Raw genomic sequence first — 23372 nt, 5'->3', positions numbered from 1 at the left:
TAAACAAGAAGGTTTGTTCTTGTTAAGTTTATTGGCATCATGTTTATCTCTTTACATAAGAGCTCAGCCTACGTACTAGAATGTAGACCTCTGGAAAACAGGTAGAAGGGCTCCATTTAAGCAAGCTACAAACGCAAGAACAAATACCAGGAAGAAAAGGAGGAGAGGAAAGGGACTAGATTGCCAAGTTTTTCCATACCAAAAATCCAGATTAGCAGTCAGTAAGAAGAAATGGAAGATTCATAGTCCAGGTCATTCATCGAGAAACAGCTACCACAACCCAGGTGGGAGAGGAGCTCCTTCCACAGTACAAAGAGCCACTGGGGCACCTCAGCTCTGGCTCCTTCTCACACTCGCTCCAGGATGTTAGGAGTTAAGCAGTAGGGGAGGTAAACAAATGAGGTCATTTCATAGCTGTATTTAATTTTAAATCCAATAATCCAGTGTGCATATCAATGCTGTTATGCAAATCTGAGAATTTAGATACAAGGAAGCCAGACAGATTTTCCAGAAGATGAAGCCTTTTTGGCCTCAAAACAAGAAGGCTTACATAGTTCATCTCTACTGTACAGAATACTGCCTCTATCTGGACTTTGTGTTGCTAGCACGCTGCAGTTCACAAGTGTCCTCCTCACTTTCTACACAATCTGTGTTTCAGTACTTGAACATGTAATTCAGGAATTTTACACTAATTTATACATTTTTAATTGGTTGCATATATTAACATGTACTATAAGATTTTTCCTAAAGAAGCATTACATAATACATGGATACTGTAAAAAGATCTGATTAGTTAAAAGTAACAAGCATTAACAGAGATACATACAAAACTCAACCTAGTTGGACTGAGTGCTGAGCTTGCAATGAACTATGGGTAATCAGCCTTTCCAGTTGCAGCCTTCACAGGGGAAAACACGAGACAGTTAAAAATGTATGTAACTTGTTACACAGATTACCTGTAAACAGTTTCTCTCCATTGGACACCTGGAATTAGATTCAGTTCCAAACATACATAAGAGTTTCCATTTTAAACTAAGAGAAAGGTCTGTTACCATGAAGTGTGATGTGGATGGTGTGGGGACGTGAGCTCTGAAGTGCGGGACTCACAGATGCTCATGAGAGATGGGTGGATTTTGGCAGCTGGAGATGGAAATTTTTTTAAATTTCGTTTTAAACACAGAAGAGGGGCTGTGTGTTTGAAGGCCTAAGTGTGATATTCGTTTGTGAAGGACTGTGCTCAACCCCTCCCTCTCCCCTCAGCAGCTGCAGCTCTCCGCAGAAGCCTTCACTCGGTCATTCTTGTCTAGTTTGATGGGTTCAGGAAATTCATTGTAAAGCTCCACTTCGGTTTCCTAGTGGGAGAGAAGGGAGGAGTTAGTGCCACAGCTCTACAGACAGCTCCTAGCATGCAAGGAGCCATTCTCAGCTGGGGGAAGCTGTTGGAGGGCCCAAGGCTGCCCGCAGCAGCTGAGCTCAGCAGGCAGGACCGGCCCTCTTCCTACCTGTTTAAGTGCATTTCGTGCAATCGTCTGGAAAGCTTGTTCCACATTAATGGCCTCCTTGGCACTGGTTTCAAAGTAGGGGATGTTGTTTTTACTGTAGCACCAGGCTTGTGCCCGTTTTGTGGTGACCTGGGTGGACAGAACGCAGCATTACCACCTTCGGCTATGCAGGAAGGGGGTTTTATTTCCAGGGCAAGGCCAGAGACCCCTCATATCCAACCTGAGCTAAGACAGCAGCTCTGACCTCATCAAAACTACAGCCTTGCTACAGAGCACAGCAGACTGCTGCCCACCACCACATACACTCAGCCCCGGGGCAAAGAGCACCATGGCCAAGGAACATGAGACCACAGGGCACAGACTGCTCAGGCATCTGCAGAGCAGGGACTCGCTCCAATAGAGTTTCTCAGCAATTCTGGAGGAGGAGAATCAGCTTCTCTCCTTGCATCTACCCAGGAAGCTGCTGCAATCCTTCCACCAGTGGGCAGGAGCATGCCGTGCGCAGGGGTTTGACCTCTCCAGGCAGGAGAAACTCTTCCCCAGTGGCACACAACAGCTGAGCCACACTCGGGCACCTCCCACTCCTGTCCCTTAGATAACCCTCCCGTGTTCCTACAAGGTCTCCCACTCCAGCAATTTCCTAAGAGGAGGCTAGCAAGTCTCAGTACTCACTTGTCTGTTTTCTAGGTCAATCTTGTTTCCCAGCACAACAAAAGGAAAGTTCTCAGGATCCCTTGGACTGGCCTGAATGAGGAATTCGTCCCTCCAGCTGTCTAGGGTTTTGAATGTGTTGGGGGCCGTGACATCAAATACCAGCACACAGCAGTCTGCTCCCCTGTAGAAGGCAACTCCCAGAGACTGAAATCGTTCTTGTCCTGCTGTATCCCATATCTGGAGCAAAAGATAGGGCAGATAAGCCAGCTCTAGTCTGACATAGTCAGTCCACAATTAGGGCATTCATTTCAAAACTCCCCACCAGGCATCTACAGGCCCCAGCTAGCCAAAGAGGAGCACATGAAGGCTTGGGAATTTCTGTAGGCACTAAGTATCAAGAGCCAGAAACACCCTTCTAAAGATAGTTTACCCCTTTTGTGTTCGGCCTCAGCAAGGGACATATCCTTGTTCTGGGCAAGCAGGATTTAGGTACTGGGGTCAGCAGATGACCTGCCTGCAGTGCTTGGGTGCACTTGGGTACCAGCACAGTCTAAACACTCCTCTGATGGCTACAACAGGGCTTTGGCTGCCTTGCAGTCAGACTCACCATGGAGAGATGAAAGCTTCAGATACTAGAGACATAAGCAGACTGGCACGTTAACACTATACCCGCAGGACTCCAGGCAGCACAAGTAGTTGACCTGACTAAGGAGTCATCCTTTGCCAGCCCTTTCCAGTTCCTGAACACTAGGGAAGCACATCTTTCTAACAAGATCTAGTTTACCGACAGTACCAAATGCTGGTTTTTAAACTGGGACTGGCAAAGCTGCTCTTAGCTGAACCCAAACTGATCTTTGCCTTCCCTTGTTCAGCCCATGCACAGATTTGTAGAGAAGCCCAGCAGCACCTATGGGCAAGAGCAGTTCAGTGCAAACAAGGTTCACACCCAGTACGCCAACCCCTGCACCGCTCTGGACTACACTGGAGCAGATACTTCCACACAAGTGTGGTCTAGGCAGCCAGGCACCCCGTGCAGCAGGGAGCAGAGTCACTCCTTACCTGCATTGTCACTAGCCTGTCATCCACCATGACCTCTTTTGTCAGGAAGTCTGCACCTATCGTAGCCTTGTACTGGTTACTGAATTTCTTGTTCACATACTGGTTCATGAGCGATGTCTTTCCCACCCTGTACAGAAAGACAAAAAAGACTAGTTAGGCTGTTTTTACAGCAGTGTTTGAATTAACCACCCTGAACAGAACATCCCAGTGCCCTCTGCCTTCCACCATAGCCTCCTGGCCTTTCAACCAAGGAAAGCGCACCCACCTCTGCAAGAAGGGGCTTTTACAGCAATCGATGCTGAGACAACATGCTAAGTCAGAGCATTAGCTACCTAAGGATATGAAGGATTACAGTCTTGAGAAACCTTGTTTCCCCATCAGTAATCTGGTAAGGAATATGCATCACATTATGATCATGAGGGCAATTCTGGAAGAAGATGAAGTGCCCCAGAAAAACCCACCAGAAAGAGTCATCTTCAGCCTCTGCAGAAGGAGGAGGTGAAAGAACAGAATCTCAGCTTGGCAACAGCTCACATACACATCTGCTAGGCACACAGAGGTGGAGATCCTCCCCAGAGAGCCAGCTTAGAGGCTCACATGCCCTCTCTGTGGCTGAGAAACACTCCCTGATCAACAGCTTGCTGGGCACAGTGGTATAAATAAGCCTTATGTCAGGCGAGTCAGGTTACAGCCTGCACGGCAAGTAACCTGTAACAGCAGAGCAGACTCAACAGCACAGAGCAAAGCCTTTCACTCCAAGGGGCAGGCTCTAGCCAGCTCAGGCAGAAGCTAAGCAGATGGCTCAGTATAAACTATGTCTCTGACAGAGGCAGAGTTTTAAGAAGTCACCTAAGATTACTTACTAGCAGTTTTGGGTTTTTTATTAATTATTTGGCTCATTTCAACACCACACCTCCTCCTTGCAGAAAGGCTATCCGGTTCTGCTACTGGAGTGGTCTGCCCACTGCATTTCCCCTGTTTAATATTGTGGCAGGACTTCAAGATATTAAACTGTGGACACACATTCAGGACAGAGGGTGGTAAAGAGTTCTTAAAGCTGTACAGTAACACAGCTATCTGGAGCTGCAAAATCTCCCCTCCCGGTACTGCTGGTTTCTTACAGCGCATCCAGGCTCCCACTAGTCAAGAGCACTGCTCCAGCCAGATGCAGATTGGCAGCTTAAAGGCTCCTCCACTTACCCAGAGTCTCCAAGGATGATGACTTTCAGTAACACTTTCTTCCTAGAAGTCATCTTTTACACTAGGAAGGAAGAGGAACAAACCCATCAGATACCATTAGCATGTCATTCCTCAAGGCAGAGAGCAGCAAGTTTGGAGTCTGAGAAGCCTGACTCCCAGCAAGGAACCAGCGACAGGCAGGGCCCAGCACTCCTGAAACCAGACTCCTTCAATTCAAGGCTACACTTGAGCACTAACCAGGTGTTTGCCCATTTCATAGGCAGGGCCATCTCAGACCAGTAGTGCCAACTTAACACCAACAGGCAGATGAGCCAAGCACTTGTCCTTTACAGTACAAAGTCCATTTTGGACACTATTTCCAGGCCATTTTGTGGGTATACTAGCCTAGGCCATCTCCCTTACCCTCACTGGAGGCAGTGCAGTAAAGCAGATCAGCTCCCAACACAGGCTAGTTCTTATACATGCTACTAAGTGAGATGTAAGCAGAGATGTGTCTAATACCACACAAGCTTTTTTATGCTGTTCAGTAGTTTCCCAGTAGAAAAAAAATAAAAGAAAAAACATGGGCTTCCTCCACCTTTCAGGTTCAGCTTGGAGAAGCAATCGCTTTCTCTAGCAGCTGTGCTTTGCAAAAGCGTTGAGTCCCAACGATACGCTGTGGTTGAAGCAGTCGCAACAAAACCACACAGGCCAGCTGAACAACTGAATAACAAGGCAAACTGCTACCAGACTCCACAGCTTTGCTGAGGGCATATGAAGCTAACTACTGCCACCTCACCTTCGGTAGAAGGACAAGTAAGGCTGCAGTGACAAACCTCACAACATTCAGTCTATTGCTCTGTTAGAGGACGAGTTGTTTGTTTAGCTGCATCCCGCTATGATGCCAGTCCACTTCATAGGCAGGTGGCTCTAAATTGGCCACTAATGGTCCATCCAGTTAGCAACAGTGAGAGTTGAGCTCCAGAGATCCACACTCTTACTTGCTCCCAGGTCTCCTTTGGATTAGTGAAGAAGCTACAAGTCCATCAGCTGCAGCAGGCCTGAATACACTTCGGGATGTCCTTTAGCACAGCAAGAGCAAGTACAAAGTCTTGCTATTAGTGGTTGAGCATGCCCTTCCTACCACAAGGCCCTTCCCACCTCTGGGGAGGGGATGGGACAAACCCCTCTCAGGTGCTCAGGCTTGATCAGATCACAGACCCTGGTCTGGTACTGACCTGGTCCACACCACAAGGACTCCTTGGCTTTCCCTGAGGAGCCCTGCAGGTTCTGTACAGCAAGAGGAGCCAGAAGACGGTTATAGTGGTGCTGCTTGAATTCAAAGACTCTTGACAACAGGCTTCATGTATTAATCCCTTATACAGGGACTTTGTTACCCTAAAATGCCCATCCTGCTACACCACATTCATTGCACCACACAACTACTCTTCAGGAGCTATTCCTGACTTTCACCACTAAGGAGGCCTTCACTTCTACAACAACATGGATGTCTGCATCTTCTGAGCAGCTCAGTCCTATGCGTTTCCTGGGACATGCAACAGCCTAAGCTACTAGATAACGGCAACCTGCTTCATCCCACTACTACAGGAGGCAACATGCTCCAAGCTGTAGGAGCCTCTTACTAGATGCAGAGTCCAGTTGAAAGAGGTCTTAATCATCTCAAGATCTGAGCGTTAAAAGACATGCAGTCTTTTAGACTTTGCCATCCATGAATGCTGCAAAAGCTGAAGCAGCTCTCCTGCAGACACCATAGCTAGTGGTGCACTTACAGCTACACCTTGTTGGACTGCACCCACCTCATGCATCTAGTGATACATCTAGATGGGAAACGCTGTTGAGAAGATAACAGCCAGAGGCTGTTGAGTGAACAGCAGTGACAGGCCACCCACAAAGCTCATGCTATCCTTAGATGGGTGTTAACAGATGCCAGAGAGCCTGCACAGGACAGTTTCTCCGAGTGTAAACACCTCTCCTTTCCAAGACTGTCTATGCTGGACTGCATTGCTCAACAATCAACTGGCAGCCCAGCTATACTAGCCAAGATATAGCCAGCTGAAAGTTGTCAACAACACCAACATTTAGTCCTGCTTCTGCTCTTGCCAAGATCCAAACTCTATAGCTTGTCTCCTCTATAGCCATGGAGAACAGACCATGTAAGCTCCTTCAAGCAGACTGCACCTCCTGTGTTTTCAAAGCATGTAGCACAAGTGACACTTGTGCTAGCCAAGCCAGAGACTTCTGCAGCACAATCAGCCCAGATGGAGCAAGAAGCAAGAGAGCAGAACTTTGAAACAGCCTAAAGACAGCTGTGTACACTGAACTGTCATGGAAAACATCTGCATGGGCTCAGATCCAGAGTGAGAGTCACCTATTTTCCTCAGGACAGAGGAAAACAACTCACCCCGAAGTGACTGTGCCAGAACTCAGCATGTACTGCTTCTATCTTCCTCTGAGCGTTTTCAGGATCACTTGCCACTGGCTGCTGCAGCTCACTGCTTCCTGGTATTCGAAGCAGCTGACATTAGTTCTCATGCTCAGGGAAGGATTTGCAGAGCCCTAGATTACAACACTACATCACACCAATGCTTAGCACCCAAGTTCAACACAGCCTGAAGTTCCACTATGAAGGGAAGGGAAACTGCTCTGTCAAGTCCCATTACCTTGGAAGTAGCTCAGCTGAGCAGCCACCTGCAGACATGGGAAGGAAGTCTGAGTCAGAGCTGACACTGCCTTCTTGTCATAGCTGACACTGCGTTCTTGTCATAGCTGACAGGCTACCCCATGAGTGTGAAGGGCTACGACTGCCTCACGGACACCGGTCAGGTGAGACACTCAGCTTCCATCCCAGGTGATACGACGGATATGAGCCATAGCACAGAAGGAGCTGCCTCAGCTTGGTATTTGGTTTGGGCCATGAGACAGTGAGGAACCCCAGTCCTGCCAGGGGCCAGCAGTGACACTGCCCAGTTTCCCACCCCTGTTCTACTAGGCTTGATCAACGCTGATTTGAAGCCCAGCCAGTTTACGGGCCAAGCACTCTTATTAACCTTCTCATTACAGGTACAAACAGACCAACACTTCAGATTTATTCCTTGCCCAGTACAAGACGAGACCTTGCCTTTGGAGAGGAGACCACATCTCCAGGTCTTGAAGGAAGTACCAGTGTTTGACCTCCTGGAGCCTTCCCATAGAAGGAAACCTCTCTAACTTTAAGTAGCATCAAGTTGCTCTCTACAGCACCACCTTTGCTATTCCCCTTACCATGTTCTGTGTGGCTCAGCAGGTCCCCAACAGCAGCTCCAGCTTTAAAGCAGCTATTTGTGCTAAACAGAGGTCTGACTGCTCCTAGTGAGATCTTCAGTCTAGATGGATTCAAGACATCCCTGTTACCTTAACTGGGGTTTCTTATGAAGCAACCCAAAGGGTCAAACTACTCCAAGGACAGGATACTATGCCTCCTCCAACATTTGTTTCCAGCCACAGTGTTTTTAACAAGCTGAGGTACTGGAAGTGAAAGACATTAGTGCTCTCTAAAGGTCCTGTTAAGTGAAGCCTTACTACAGTCTCCCTAGCGCCATGCAAAGGATTTTGGTGACTACAGCTCATACCAATCCAACTGCAAATACAACATCTTCATGGCAGAAGGGTGCTTCCACACATTGCCATTCAAGTAAGCTCAGAAATACCTCAGTCGATCCTGGTTACTGTGCCATTTGCTGTGTCAGTAGAACAAGGTGCAACCAGCCAACCCTGGGCCAGGTTCAGCACTCAGAGATTTGCTCGCCTGAAGTCAGAGGCAATTTATGATTATTCCCTTGTTAACACAGGCTGTTTCTCACATTACATGGCATTGAGTAGGTTCATTACTGCCTTGTGTCCCAGAAACGGAGCCCACATACATGCTCTAAGCTACATACATCTCATTTCTGGTGAAACTTGCTAGTACAAAATCAACTAAGGGAGACCAAGAAGAATATAGCTTTAGCTCACAGATGAAGCAGGTTTAAATACCTGAAGGAGCAGTTAGTACACATGAGGAGTTTCTCCAGTCACACCTGCAAGAAACATTAAATTACTGAGCTAAGCTGAGATGTAGGCTGTGCAGGGTTTCCCCCATGCTCTTGCAAAGAGCAAGTTCAGCTTGAGTTGAGATCAAAACTGCGATAGTGCTGAGTCAGTGGTATCCAAGTCTAAGACTACTTTGCACTATATATGCAGCTTGTCTTGCTTTATATTTGGTATAATTACTCTAGAGCAGCATCCTGTAAGAGTCACATAAGCCCTTAAGATGGCAGTGTGCGAGCTCACACAGGGCTCACATCCAGTCCCAGGAGCATTTCTGAACAGACACTTCCTTTTTCAGAGATTTCATGAAGAAAAACCTGTTTGTTAAGATTTGATCCAAGACATCAGTTGTGTTTTACACTGTGTGAAGTCTCTTGGAGCGAGGTCACCTGCATGACTGCTCAGAACACAGCCTACCAGCACACCCAGCTAGCCCTGCTCAATCAGGAGACCAGTCAGTATCATTCTGCCTCCTGGCTTAACTGGTACCAAAGGAATAACACAGCTGCCTCTAACACAGGAGAAGAGTCCTTCCACACAATTTTTAACACCTATCCCTCTAAGCAAACAAGCCATTAACAGTATGTTGACCCTCATGATATTAAGCCTGGTATAGTACGCTCTCTCCCACAGTAGTGTTGCTACCTTTGTAAGGCTGGCCTGCTGGAGCAGCAAGGGAGAACCCCTAACATCTGACCTGCAAGTGTTCCTGGCTTAGCCGATCTGAAAGGAAGAGTCAAAAACTGTCCTGTGAAGCTCCATAGTGCTACAGCTCCTCAGATGCAAGAGCAAATAAAGCCTATGCCAAATCTAATTAGGCTTCCCTTGTTGCTTCAGAATATATTACAACTGTCCTTTCACTTTCTATATTAAGACAGCCGCTTTAACTCAAAGCATAAATGGATGGTTAAGGATTCCTTAGAGATGTTCCCATGTGTCAAGTCACAATGCAGGCATTTTATATTAATTAGGTTGCTACAAGCAAAGAACAGTAGGAGCTTCCATTGATGGCCCACCACATCTCTTAGATTAGCAATCCTTTGACAGAAGTAGACCTCGCAATAGGAACACCCTGTTAAGTTGCCCATGGACAGTTTTAGTATGAAAGTAGCTAGCCTTGGGGGAGAATCTCACCTCCATGGAAGACAAGAGCTCCCTAAGCAGCAGCATACCCATACCAGTTCTGAACCTGCTGACAAGCTGCTGGAGCAGTCCTGACTGTTGCAGCTTTGCTATTAACCGGTTCAAGTTACAGTCCTAACCAAGAACCAATGCGTGTTTATGCAGAGGCTAGAAGAACTGGGACATTTGACCAGGAGTTCTCTGCTCCTACATCTACCAGGTTGCCATCTGCACCTTCCACTAGAAAACAGCTGAACACTGAAGCAAGACTGTTGGACTGCACCTCTCACCTTGTGTCCTTTGCCAGGGATATTTAACACTATGCCGACAAGGCGCAAAGCAGTAGGTGAGCAAGCATCAAGCAGAGCTAAACTCACTGCGGCACTTATGAATACCTAGTTCTGCTCCCCTATCCCAGCAGGCAGCAAAAGAGTTAAGTAGGTGTTCCACAAAAAGGCACATTTGAACCTGAAGCACTGCAGGTCTGTTCTGGGTGCTGTGGCTGATAAGCAGACCTTTCACTTCTCCACTATATCACAGGACTTTTAGCAAAAACACCCAACCTTGAGAAGGCCAATCTGCATAGAGCAATACTCCGTTAGGGGATACCATGCACTGCGGTGGGCTCACCACAGCAACCAGACTGAGCAGAAGGCAGCCACACTTGAACGCTGGAAGAACATTCTGTCTTGAAATGCAGGAAAAGTGCCCTGAGACGCAGCTAAGTGCATTTCCAACACAGATACAGCACCTCTGCTCACTGCTCTCTCGCACGGGGGAGGCTGCAAAGCATTGTCTCTGTAGGACACCAAAGAGCTATTTTTATTCCCCCCCTCCAATGGTTCTGCATTTCTTCAAGGAAACTGAAGCTGGAAGAATGATTCAGGACCAGCTCAGACTGAACCAGTTCCTTCCCAGAAGTAGCAAGTTCCCTAGCATGTTTGGCACCTCAGGGGGTTATGTCTGCTTAGACCTTCAGCCACTGAAATGAGATGCTCACTGGATGTTTATCCTGTTCTTACAGGATCAAGCACACCAGACTGGCACATATCACTTGCCCCATGGTCACACTGTACCCCGCCATGATTTATCAAGCCAAGTTTAGCTGAGGCTTCGAGTAGACACATGAATTTGTTCCAATTCAGCTACCCTGAAAACGCAAGGCCTCATCCTGAGGAAGAGCAGATAGTCCGCGATTGCCACTAGTTGACCAGGACCACAGACCACTTGCAGAACACCCAAGTGGTCCAGACACCCTTTGTATTGAAGCCTCAATCTCCAATTGCAGCAGGAGCTCAAAGTGGAGCTGAACAAGTTTTACCAATACAATTTAACAACAGCTTGGTTCCAACTACCTGGTCACACAGACATTGCTAACAAGGTGTCTGCTAATGCAAAGCTACAAGTGACAGCCTGAGCAATTCAGCATGAATGCCTACCTGAGACCAGCAGATATCAACCTTTAACATCTCTCACTTGCATTCTCCTGAGAGTGACACAACAGCCCACAAGCAGAGCAGAAGCCCTGTCCTTTCAGCTGGGAAAAAGCTGAGTACTAGCCAGAGGACAGTCAGCAGGGGCTGTTACTCTCATATGAACATGGCTTAAGAGGTGCCAAGCTGCCTCTAAGGAATAAACTAGAAATAAACCTGCCTTTGATTTTTTTGACTGCTACAGAGCCTGCATATTTTCCTTACCAAACTCGAGTGCTGTACAAGCAGAACAAGTGCCTAGCATCCTCACACTGAGGACTGCTACAGAAGCACATGAAGTTCTAACAGCAAGTTGAATCTTGCATTGACAAGGGCTGCACAAGCAGGACAGTACCCTCTTCCACTCCCATGAGAGGTCAACTAGAAGCTTGGCTTCCCCAGCTGGCTGGAAGATCCCATCTAGGAAAACCTCACATTTAGTGGGCACACATGCTGGCTTTGTGCCTAAAAAGCAAATTAGGAACATCTTGCCCTTTGGGTTGACAGCTTGCAAGAACTGCTCTCTGTAAATCGGTTGCTTTTTAGGGCAACGGGCTCCTACAGTCCATACAGTCAACAGAGGTGCTTTAGAGGTGTTTTTCAGGCCTCACTGATGCACCACAGAGAAGCAGTCAGTTAAAGCGAAGCCCACACCAAAAGCAGCTGGCAAGATATTCCTGTGACAGCTTCACAGAAGGGTACACTCTAGCTGCTGCTGTATCAGTAACATCTCAAAACTGCTTTCCACCTCCTTCCTCCCCACACGTTTATGTTGCTGTTCTAACCAACATATTCCCTCCTGCTGGTACCCAGCCAAGAGCTCAAGCACAGCTCATCGTTCCCTCCTCAGGAGAAGCAGCTAGGCTGCCTGCTACTTACTGCAGTTTCACCAAGAGCAGGCTTCTGTCCAGTTGGTGCCTTTCCCAACCAGCCCTGTGAGGCAGGAATTACCTCTGTTCAGGGAGCTGGGAGCCTCAGCTACAAATTAACTTTGATACCTTGTGTAAAACATTATATTGCAAGTTGTCAGGTGTAGGTATGCTGTCCAGTGCCTCCCACCCCCACCTGAGAGTCCCAAGCCAAAAGCTTCACCTTCTTGAAGAACAGCCTAGAGCTTTAGATGCTTGCTAGCACACTGACATGGCTCAGATCAAAATAGAATCTTAAGACATGTTTCAGTATCCTGGAGGAATTGGCTTTTTAGACTACAGCTGTCTGCAGTAAGTTTCCACCTCATTTTGAGGGTGGAGTTGCAGCCTCCAGTGCCAGAGGAGCTGCTCTAGGACCAAGTGAAGCCCAGGAACCAGCCAGGGCAGCCAGCTACAGCTCAGCCACATGGCTTCAAGTTCAGTTCATCGGCTGCTTCGATGTGAGCACCAAACTCGTGTGCCATGGTGCTAATAGCCAACTGACCCAGTCTGTGAGCTAGCCACCAGATGGCTGTGACACCAGGCTCACACACATACTCTGCTGCATCCTGCTCCTGGATAACATGCTCTTTAGACAGGTCAGTGCTAAAGGGAGAGAATGATGGGGCAACACGCAGCTTGGGGAAACACGTAGGAAACCCAGCTGGAAAGAAAAAGCTCTGGAACAGCTTGGAAAAGCTCTGGAGCAGAATAGGCTCTTGGTGTCATCAAGGAAGCCCCAGAGCCAGTGCTGGGGAAGACACTCCTTTCAGTGGGAATAAGGTTTTAGCTTGCCTCAGACATACCCTCAGTCCCCAGCTAGAGGCTCTAGGACACATCCCTGCTGTGAGCAAGGGCTCGAAGAGCTCCTTGGAAGAGGATATACCAATGGCCAGTTTGCCAGAGAGCCTGGATGACACAGGGAGCACAGAAGCAATGCCACTGGTAGGAGCCATGTCTGCAGTGGAATCACAGGACTTGCACATGAGAAGGGGTCTGCCCTGCCTGAGGTCTCAGCTCAGCTGCAGCTCCGTTAGGGCTGCGAGTGCTGAGATTTGGAGAGCACTGCATTCCTGAGAGGCACTGATGCACATGATCAGTCAGGCTCAAAGCCCAAGTTCTCAAAGCCAAGTTCTCCAGTCCAAGCCTCACTGATTCACAGCCCTGTTACACCTCCCGGCATTTCTCCAGATCAGAGTTGGTTTATGCCTGCACAATGTTTAAATACTAGATGTGAAACTGAACAAGTTTCTTGCTCTACAGCTGCCATTATGAACTGTGACTCTACCCGAGAAAAGTCCAAACTATGCAGAACTAGCCCCCACCCCCACATCCAGGAAGGTATATAAAGTTTAGAAGCTGATCTCTACCAGTTTAGATATCACAGTAGCCACCTTCTCTTGAGAAGATATCATGTTGATCTGACTACATGGTTTGAAAGAGGGACCAATACAAGCACGGAAACGCATTTGCTTACAGTACCAAGGCAGATGTGTCTCTGCATGTTTAGTCAGACCACCACTGTGCTTCAGAGCAGTGGGAAAGGTCTGGAGGTCATTTCTTGGTGTCTACAGGAACACTGCTTTGCCCAGACTGCAGCTTAGCCTAAGATTACAGCAGCACATGTAGGCTCTTCCAGGTGATAAACTCCCTGAGCCAAAAGGAGGGAGGGAAGGGAGTGCAGAAAGTGTCCCCAGTGGTGCAGCCAGCTATGCTGGACAGCCATTCTGGACAGATCACTTTGCTCCTCAGCAACCTGAGGATGACCACCATCGTCTCCGCAGCAGGTAGCGGGTATCTGGAGACTGCAGCTGTGCGCAGGACAGGAGCGCAGGAAGGCCCTTTTAGAGCTAATGCCACAGTAACAAGACCAGGATTCCCAGATAGAAAGCCAGGGCTGCTGAAGTGGTAGTCTTCAGGTTATAGGAAGACAGCTCTGAGAAAGCCATACCCAGAAGCTTCACTGAAAGCTGGATGTTTCCAGTCATGAAGTTTCTTAGTCCACCAGCTCCTCCAGCAGCTGAAGGGCCTTTATACCACAGGATATCTTTCTCCCAGGAATAGGCAGACATATACAGAGCCCTAAGAGGCTAATAGCAAGTGTCTGAAGATCTTCAGCTACCCTTATTTTGGAGGCTCAAGTTATGTTGTCATTCAAGAATCAGTATTACTGTGCCCCTACCTTCCAGGAGGAAGCAGTTCCCCTGTAAATCCTACAGGATTTCAGGTAGTTCCCAGTTGATTTTCCCCAAGGATCAAGCTGTTACAAGAACAGGCATGCTTGCTTTAACACCCCTCCCCCTTTATCAGAGCAAGCTCAACTTCCCCTATTCTGCCCTGGGGGAGACAATCTCAGGATGTGGGAGGAGAGTTGAGCACATTGCTGGCTGCTGGGAGACACTAGGCAACAAGCCATGTGTCTTGACTAAGGGCCTTGCCTACGCAAAGCATTTCAGCTATACCAGTATAGCTTCCATGTTGCCATGCCTCTACCAGAACGGTCTCCTTGGTGGAGAGCTGCCAAATCAAGCAAGACAAATCTTATACTACTAACTGGAACATAGCTATAGTGCCAATACAGCCCGATTTATACAGTCGTGTCCGTCAGCCTTTTGGCACACAGCCACCCAACCAGGAGAGCCAACCAACAGTTTCGGTAACCCCTATATGAATACCAATAGCCCAGCACGGTTCTCACATCAGGCCATCCCACTGAACATGATTCCCCCATTACTTTCTATAAGTTAAGCACAGTGCCAGGGGCAGCTGGGTTTTAATCTTCTTGTCCCGAAGATAAGGCTGACCAATTCAAAATATTGCAATTTAGGCCACTAACAAACAGGAAAGTTGTTAGATCTTTACCATATCCAACAGTATTTTTCAAGTACTCAGATTAATTTCTAGTTTTGTCTACAGCTTCCTAAGGTTTCACACATTCCCATCATGCTTTCAGTTTTAGAAACACAAATAGGAGGTGTTAGATAACCTTTGCAGTGGTAAGCAAAGCACAGATCTCAGACCTTGTCAGTGGTAAACAAGCCTTGTTTATCTACTCCTGGCTGCTAGCTTCCACCAGTTCCTAGAGGCTGAGCAGGAAACAAGTGACTGAAGGGAGACTTTGACCAAGGTTCAGGCCTTCAAGCCAAACGATGGCCCTCAGGAAGCCTGCCAGACCCTGTAGCTTACACCTGAGATTCAGATCCAAGAGTGAATATTGTCTCTCCTTCAGCACCAGGAGCTTGATAGAAGAGAGAGGACAAATACTGATGGGAGATCCTACTGCCAGACAAGTACAAAACCAACACTAATGGCAAAAACCTTATTCCTGTACATCTATTCCAGGAGGTCTTGTTCTCAGTAATGAATCTTCTAGAGAGGAGGCTTCCTCTAGGGACAGATTGCAATCCAAGAACTCAGCCTTGATCTGCGAGCAGAACTCCTGATCCTACACACACTCAATACCTCTTACTATGCTAATGCAGTTTGCAGAGCAGGAAGGACAAGTATTTCGGTACCAGTCCCAGGATGGGAGTGTAACAGGTAGCTTGCCACGACAGCTGAGTCAGTGCCTAACCAGGAATTCCTACTGTGGAGGCTCTGTTTCAGACTCATACTTCATATCCTCATACCTCTTGCACAGATCCTGCATCAATACTTTACCAGCTCAGCTATTCTCTTGATGAAGCTCCACAAAGAACCAAAAAAACCTCACTGAAGTAACTTGCATGGTGAGGATTAAGAGAGCAGTGCTGGTAAACTGCATCTTCTTGTTGGGGCTGAGGGGGGAAGATCAGGCCTAGGCATGCCTCAGTTACAACCACCTCACCACTCATGCTTGAGACACTGTTAGCACTGTGGCAGTTTGGACTTCAAATATCATGTGTGGGAGCTGAGAGGAAGAGAGTTACAGAGCCAAGTGACTCAGCCCACTTGAGGGAGACAAGCACCAAGCAGGTTACTTTCAAGAGGATGCTGCTTCCCAGCTGGAGAGAGATCAAGGGTTCAGCACAGACTCATTAGATAAACTGGTAGCCCCAGCAACCAAGGTCCAGGTACTCCAGCCAGGTAGCCTCTGAAGGCAGCTCCAGCTGCCTGCCTTCACTTTTTGTCCACCACTTCACTAGTCCAGCTTGCCTGCCAAGTGACCAAAGTTACAGTATGCAGTGATATAGGACAAACTCCAGAAAAATACTGTTTTCTTAATTGACAACATAAAGATTACTCCATTTCATTTAGGAATTTCTGCTTGAAACTCATGCAAGTACAGTTAGATACAATTAGTCACCTTAAGTTGGCATTTTAAGTAGTTATGGAGAAGCAAGAGCAAATCACTCACTACATCAAATGCCTTTAAATTATACAAATAGGAATCTGTGCTGCAAGTTTACACTTCAATCCCACCTCAAAGGCAGTGCACCCCTCCTGAAGTTTCACTGCCCTGTGAAAACAGCCACAGCCTCAAGAATAGGTTCCCTAGCAAGAGAAGTCAAAGCTGTTTGAGATCAGTTGTAAAAATCAACACACTCCAGTGGCCTTGACAAGCTTGCCTCCCTCCCCATCGCTGACCATGAGTTAGCAACAGCAGTGTTGACACAGCTTCCCCCATGGACGGAGCGCTCATTGCTGGCACCGGAGAGGAGGAGCAGTCTCGCAGGAACAGCGCTAACAGCAACAATGACATCACCACGGCAGAGCTCCACCGAGCAGAAAATGCAGCAGCACACCGGGTTCGAGCGCTGCATCCCCGCGAACAGAGCGCAAAGGCAACAAGCACACTGGAAGCCGGAGAGCGACCATGTGATAAAGGGGTATCCCTTCATCGCCTGCTATTTCTGAACAGCACATGTGGAGTCACTGACCTTGGGCACTCGTTTGGAAGTTTTATTCAAGGTGCATTTAAAGGGAAGTATGATCTGCAATAGAGCAGCTAACTGCAGAACTGAAAACGGTATATTAGCTATTGTCATTCAATTAATTATCCATACCTAATTCGGTTTTGAGATGCACAGCTCATGTTTGGATTGTCACTGCAGAAAGTGACCCTTTTATCCTCACAATCTACTGTCACAACTATGTCTGAAGGCAGACTGTTATACAGCAACTACAACAGATCATTTTAGGAAGCTGCAGGGGGAAGCCAACTGAACTCCAACTCATCGGGCAATTAAACTGCAATTATCAAAACAATGCTGTGCAAGGATGAAGTACTTCAGCATCTGAAGGATGCAGGATTGCTGTCAGACAAGCAACGTGCAAGCGTGCTAGTGCCCAGCCAAGTTCAGCATTTAGGTAAGGTCTTATCTGGACTCCCTTCCATCAAGGCAACAAGCTTTAAATTACTCTACAGTTCTGCAAGGGAATCTTAGGTCCATCAGGCCCTAGTAACAAGGGCTTAAGAGCAGTTCAGGTCACAGCTGAGAAGCCTGGAAGACATTAGGAAACACTGGCAGCATGCAAGGTGAGGGTTCTGTTCATGTTTCTCAAATGCTCCATTTATTCCAGTTACTGAAGAACTTGCTATATTATAACAACAGGGACAACTACCAGTAAGCATCTGTGAGCCCACACATCCACCAGTTTTAGAGAATGCAAACATCCAAGTGCCCTATTCCATAGCCCTTATTCCCAAACCAGGGCTTGCCAGACACCTATCTCACGATGCAGCATTTAAAAATGCACCCTAATCAAGCATAAGCAATTTTGTTTACAGCAAAATGTTAAGTTCTGCATAAACTAGTCTCATTTTCACAGAGAAGTCAGACCAAAATCCCATACATGTTAGAGACAAAGCTATTTATAGTTTTGCACAGATGGTTTGATTGTAATTGTCATGTTTCCTCAAGGACAAGCTTTGCCAGAGATTTGCTCTGACAGGTAATTCACATCACCTTCTAACACAGGAGTCTCAAAACAGGAGCTTTAAGAAGGTGCTGCAGAAATTGAATCTGGTAGTCCTCTTGCCCGCAGGCATTCATTTTGGGTAGTAAACCAAGTAAAGTGGTATCTTCCCTAGGTGATTACAGAGGAGAGCCTATAGCAGAGATTGTACATTTTTCCATTTTCAGTTAAGGCTTCATCAATGTTGTAATGTGTCTGTGCTACTCGGCATAGGGTTTGATTCACTGGCTTTGGTAGGAGGGCAAGGATGCCTGTAGCGTAGTCTCTGCAACACAGTTACTTAAATCCTTAACTTGGCACCTTTCCCTTTTAAGGTACAACTCTTAGTGTGCCATGTTGAACCATGAGTAGGGTATTTGAGGACATGGACCACTGCATGACACCACAGGGAAGAGGAAAGTTTAATGTAGCTACTGCCTTGCATCTTATCAGTTATACTTCTTACTGCAGGTTAGGAGAGCAAAAAACTGCTATCGGATTTCAAAAGTTTTTCTTCTTGACGGATCAGATTAACCCCATCTTACAGCTTTTCTACACCAGAAGTAGAGTATTAACATAATAGCACAAAAAAGAAAAAAGGCAGCACTTGAAAGTAACAGTATTAGAGCCGCTTTGGATTCTGAGGACTCAGGCCAGGCATGGTGGGTCTACTCATTAGTTCATGGAGGGCAAGTCATGTGTTCAGTCAGCTGTTGGAAGTCACAAGGGGGAGGGGGGAAAAAAAAAAAAAAAAAAGAGAGACAAGTATACTTGTTCTTCCTGAATAAGTACAGCAACGAAGCCCTGATTATTTAACAAGGAATATTCAAATGACTCCACCCACTTTAACCTCAAATACAGCTGCTGAGAGAACAGGGTACATTGGCTCCGGTAGCCTGGCTCTCCTGGAAGCATGGCAAGGCTGCAGCTTCTATCATACCCTACTGGTACCGCCGCAGCCCGTGAACATGGTATAGCCACAAGCAAGCCTTTATATCATAGCCCGCCAAACACCGTGGCATAGCTGGTTATGTACCATTCCCCTAAAAAAAGAACTCTCCAATTCTCCCAGCCCCAGTTCCCACACTGAAACACAGAGTGCTAGGCACAGGCCAGAGCTGGCCGGCCAGCGGCAAGTACTGGAAGCTTTAAAGCTTCTATATTGGCAATTGCCAAACAAAGAACAGCTTGCTTACAGTTGGGAGGACTTTGTTCTGTCATGTGTTCTCAGTTTACATATAAAAAACCCTCATATACACATATCACAACAGCTTTGCTTATCAGCAAGTATTTTTCGTTTTCAGGGAGATAATACTGAGAATTCCAGCTTTGACTCAAAGGGTTTGGAGTTACTGGGTAAGACATACTCATTTTGACACTGAGGTTACCCATCTTCAGATTAAGACAGCCTTTTCACAGCTGTTTTACTACTAAAATAATCCCTCTATTTGCAGGGAAGACAGTGCAGCCGTCTCAAGCACAACGATTAGGTATTTCCATATTTATTAGTCTATATATACCTAGAGACTAATAACATATCTATCATTTAATTTACCTTATTATACACTCACAGCCAAAAGCACTTCTACCATCCACTCTAATACTTCTTAGAACTGACTCAGGCTTTACACATGCCGAGAGCTACTTTCGCAATAACTGCCAGCCTCTTCAGCCGCCTGTTTTGTCACAGTAATTGCTCCCAGGGCAGCCTGCTCATCTGAAAAGCGATATATCCACCGACCACCCAGAGCAGCGCTTCACCCCCCCAAGCCAGCGCTTCCCCAGAGCCCAGCGCTCAGGCCACCGTCGGCCACCAGCTGCCCCAAAGCCTCTTCACGCTTTGAGAGGGAGCTACAGCAGCACCACATGTCACAGACAATGCGCCCTCCTCCCCGGGAGGTACCACTCCGGGCCTCTTTAAACCTCTCCGGAGAGGAGGCTCCCACAAAGGCCTCAAGAAACGCGCATCTCGGGAAAAGCCTGCGGGTCCCCCCCCTCCCGCAGCGCTGCGCGGAGGAGCCCTTTCCCGGGGACACCCCCGCGGCCCAGCTCCATTGTTCCGGGGGCAGCGAGGGGCCGGGCCCCGGCACGGCTCCGGGGAGCTCGGCACCCGCCGGCGCCGGCCGCCTGACCCCGCCACGGGGGCGGCCAAACGCCACCCCTCGCCGGCGGGCCGGGCCCCGGTGGCGGGGCCCGCCCGGGGAAGCACGAAAGCAGAACCCCCCACCCCTGCGGAGGGGGCTCCGAGCGGCGCCCCCCGCCCGGCGGCTGCAGGGGCCGGGGCGGAGCCGCCACCCCCCCCACCCCAGCCCCGCCCCCGGCGTGAGGGGATCCCCGGCCCCCGCGGCGCGGCCCCGGCGCCCCGCAAGGCCTCACCTGGTGCGTGTACCGCGGCGCCCGCCCGAGACTCGCTGCCACCCCCCGCTCGCCTCGGTCGGCTTTAATGGGCCCAACCGCCTCCCCGCTTTCACTTCCGCCTCCCCCCGACAACTTCCGGTCACGGGGCCCGCCCGCTGTCCCTGACGTCAGCACGCCGCCCGGCAGCCAGCGGAGGGGGGAAAAGGAGGGAGCGGTGGCGCGCGCGTCACGTGACCGCGGGCTGCCGGCCGCCATCTTGGGTGGCCGAGGCCGCGACGGTGCCGCGCCCCGCAGCGGGTGTGGGGCCCAGCGGCCTCCCGCGGGAACCGGGAGTTTATGTGGGAAGAAGGGCCCGACCGAGCAGGCCCGTCGGGAGTCCAGGTGTCGCTTGTGGTACCGCCCAAGCCGCTACGCCCGTGCGGGCACAGAGGGCGTGGGAAGGAAGGGACGTGCGGCCTCTGTGGCCTCCCGCCACACCAGAGCTGCTGTCTGCACGGCAGCGCTGCCGGCAGCCGCAGAGGTCTGAGGAGAGGAGGAAATGGCTGGAGAAATTTTCCCGCTTCATGCTTTCAGAAGTAAAGGATGGGGACAGAAGGGCACAAATCAGTTCTTTGGGATCTTTTTATTTGCAGCTGTGATCTGGAGTGAGGTAGTAGCAACAGCATTTGTCAGGGGAAAAAAAATGACAATTTAAGATACATTCAGGTTGATTAATCAGGCAATAACCAGTTCCAAGATCAATAATGCAGGCAAGTGAAACAGGACTATGTAGACTCTCCAGCACCTTAATACATGGGAGAATAACCATGCTGGTGGTGCAAGAGAAATCCATATTTTCTCCTCTGCATGTTGGCAGCAAGTTCATTTTCTTATTCAGCAATTACTCGAGTATTCTGTTCTGTTCATCCAAGTCACATGACTATTGGGGGTTTCGTTAACCCGTGAACTCCAGAAAGCAAAAACTGAAGCCACCAAGGAAAAAAAAGTATTTTTAGAGCTAGTTAAAGAGATAAAAGGAACGAAGCTACTTATAGCTACATTAAAAAGAAAATCGCTTCTGAGCAGTATAAAGCAGACTGCTTCCAGCTCTAAGAGACAGGGACTGATTTGCAGAGAGATCGCAGAACTGGCAGTCAGAAGACCTTTGTTCTTCCTTCTGTCCTGAGACAAATCTGCCACATATCATTAGGCAAATTGCTCGCCTCCTCTGCAGGGTAACACGGTTTCCCTGTGTGTCACCTGGGAACGGGAACACTCGCCTCGGAAAGCTGCTGCAATGTTTGAGTCATTAATGCTTGCAAAGCAGTTTGAGATCGATAGAGTAATGGTAGCAAAGCACGGCAAGTGTGCTGCTAAAGTCATCGTTATCTGCTGGGCCTGGCCTGAATCCCTTCTGAGGAGTATCTCTCACAGAGCACGCGGGGTGTCCTACTTCAGAAAAGTCAGACAACAGTGGTGTAGGGGCCTGAGCCCGATTCGGCGTCTGCTGCCCAGAGAAGCTCGTGTGCTGCCTGCAGCGGGAACCCCCTCTGCTCCAAAGGGCAGCCCAGCCCAAGCCAACTTCAGGTACTCACCATCACGCTCCCCCTCCCGTACACCAGTGCCAGCTCTCAACTGAGCCTGCCCTGAGTCACTTCAGCACTAAATCTGCTGATAACTAACAACAAAAGCAGCATGGATAAATTTTTTGCCAGCTTAGTGCGCTGAACTGGCTTCATGCAGGGTGTACCTCACGCAAGGGAAAGAGTGGGTGAGGCAGGACACGGCCACCCATCCTTGGGCTGGTTTAAGTTGTGGAAATGGAGACTAAGAGAAGGTGAACGGGAGCCAGGGCGGCTCGGCTCTCCTCATATGATGAGGAGAGAGTTCATTACCAGTTGTGTGTCTTCATCTCTCTATCTGCAGGACTGTATCACTGTTACCAATCCATCTCACAAGAGAGGGGAGCCTGTGACATCTAGTTTATTAGTGCTTTTGAGGTGCCCCTTAAAAGCAAAGAGCTGCAGAAGAACCTGGTACCAGTTGCAAAGACTGGTACAGAAGCAAAGATGGTTGTAGGTACCAGTTGCAAAGACTGGTGCAGATGCAAAGAGCTGCAGAAGAACCTGGTACCAGTTAAAGCCCGGACTGAACAAAAGAGGAAAAGCTTTGATTAGTGAAATGATGGAGAAAACCCTTCCAAACACAGACGATTTCTTTGGATGGGGAGGAAAGTGTCCTCTCAGGTCAGCCGCAGGACTGTGGGCCGTGGGCACATCAGCAGCTGGTGGGGCAGAGCACTTGCTTGCCCCAGTCCATTTCCTTTAACAGGAGACCCACGCGCTGGGCTGTTAGGAGCAGACATTAATGGTGAGTTACAGAGTGTTCCTCAGCTCTCTTTTCTTAAAAGTTCCCTTTTTTCTTTCTTTTTACACAATATGAAAAACATTCAAAAACTGTGGGTGAAATTTCCTCCTTCCTCCTCTACCACAGAGTGATCTGGCACTATCTATCACATAGCTTTGTTACGCAGAGGATAACCTCGCACCAAGTTCCCGTGTCGCTTGCTAGCTTTCTTGGCATGACCAACAGCTGTGTCATGCAATAGTTGTTCGTGATGAGTTTCTGATCCTCTGTGGGAACGCAGCGTTTTCTCAGACTGACGAGGCAAGATCCTGCCTGCCTTGAAGAACATACGAATCCTAGCGCTCGGGAAGACCAGTGTCAGCGGAGAGGTCCTTGCTATCCAGGCTGGACACCTGCCTTTTGGCACCAATAAGAGCTACATTCACAGTGGCAGAATGAAAGCAGAAAGACAGTGGTAAGAAAGTGGCAAATGGAAGTATTGAGCGGTGGCTCTTGCGTTTTGCCTGGCCATACAGACATACACACGCACACCTCCCCACCAGAATAAACACATGGAGAAACCAGAGCGTGGTGCAGTGAGCAGCCCAGCACACTTAATTTCAGTAGCCTGTGAAGAAAACTGTATTCCTCATCTGACTGCTTATTTGATAATATCAAAATCCAGTGAAAACCCATAAAAATGGAGCAGTTTGAAACCCAATGCCAGTCGTTCCCAATCCCTAACATTGCTCTGAAGAAATCCATTCTCTGCCTTTGAGGGACCTTCACACAGGTGAGTGGATCCCTAAGGTTATAGTGACAGGTCTTAA

General features: G+C 48.4%; 1 protein-coding gene across 1 annotated transcript; it reads right to left on the bottom strand.

Moving 5' to 3' along the window:
• RAB7A (RAB7A, member RAS oncogene family) lies at positions 1-20355 on the bottom strand. The gene is made up of 6 exons (XM_075513875.1): positions 20236-20355; positions 4416-4476; positions 3216-3342; positions 2175-2393; positions 1503-1631; positions 1-1352 (listed from the first exon to the last, which is right to left on the bottom strand). The coding sequence occupies exons 2-6, from the start codon at positions 4466-4468 to the stop codon at positions 1257-1259; spliced, it is 624 nt and encodes a 207-aa protein (XP_075369990.1). The 5' UTR covers positions 4469-4476; positions 20236-20355; the 3' UTR covers positions 1-1256.
• Positions 20356-23372: the final 3017 nt, after the last annotated feature.

This window comes from Mycteria americana, chromosome 11 (assembly GCF_035582795.1).
Source record: "Mycteria americana isolate JAX WOST 10 ecotype Jacksonville Zoo and Gardens chromosome 11, USCA_MyAme_1.0, whole genome shotgun sequence".
In the NCBI taxonomy this organism is placed as follows: Eukaryota; Metazoa; Chordata; class Aves; order Ciconiiformes; family Ciconiidae; genus Mycteria; species Mycteria americana.
Note: the sequence above shows the minus strand (reverse complement) of the source record. Positions and strands in the feature narration are given on the sequence as shown.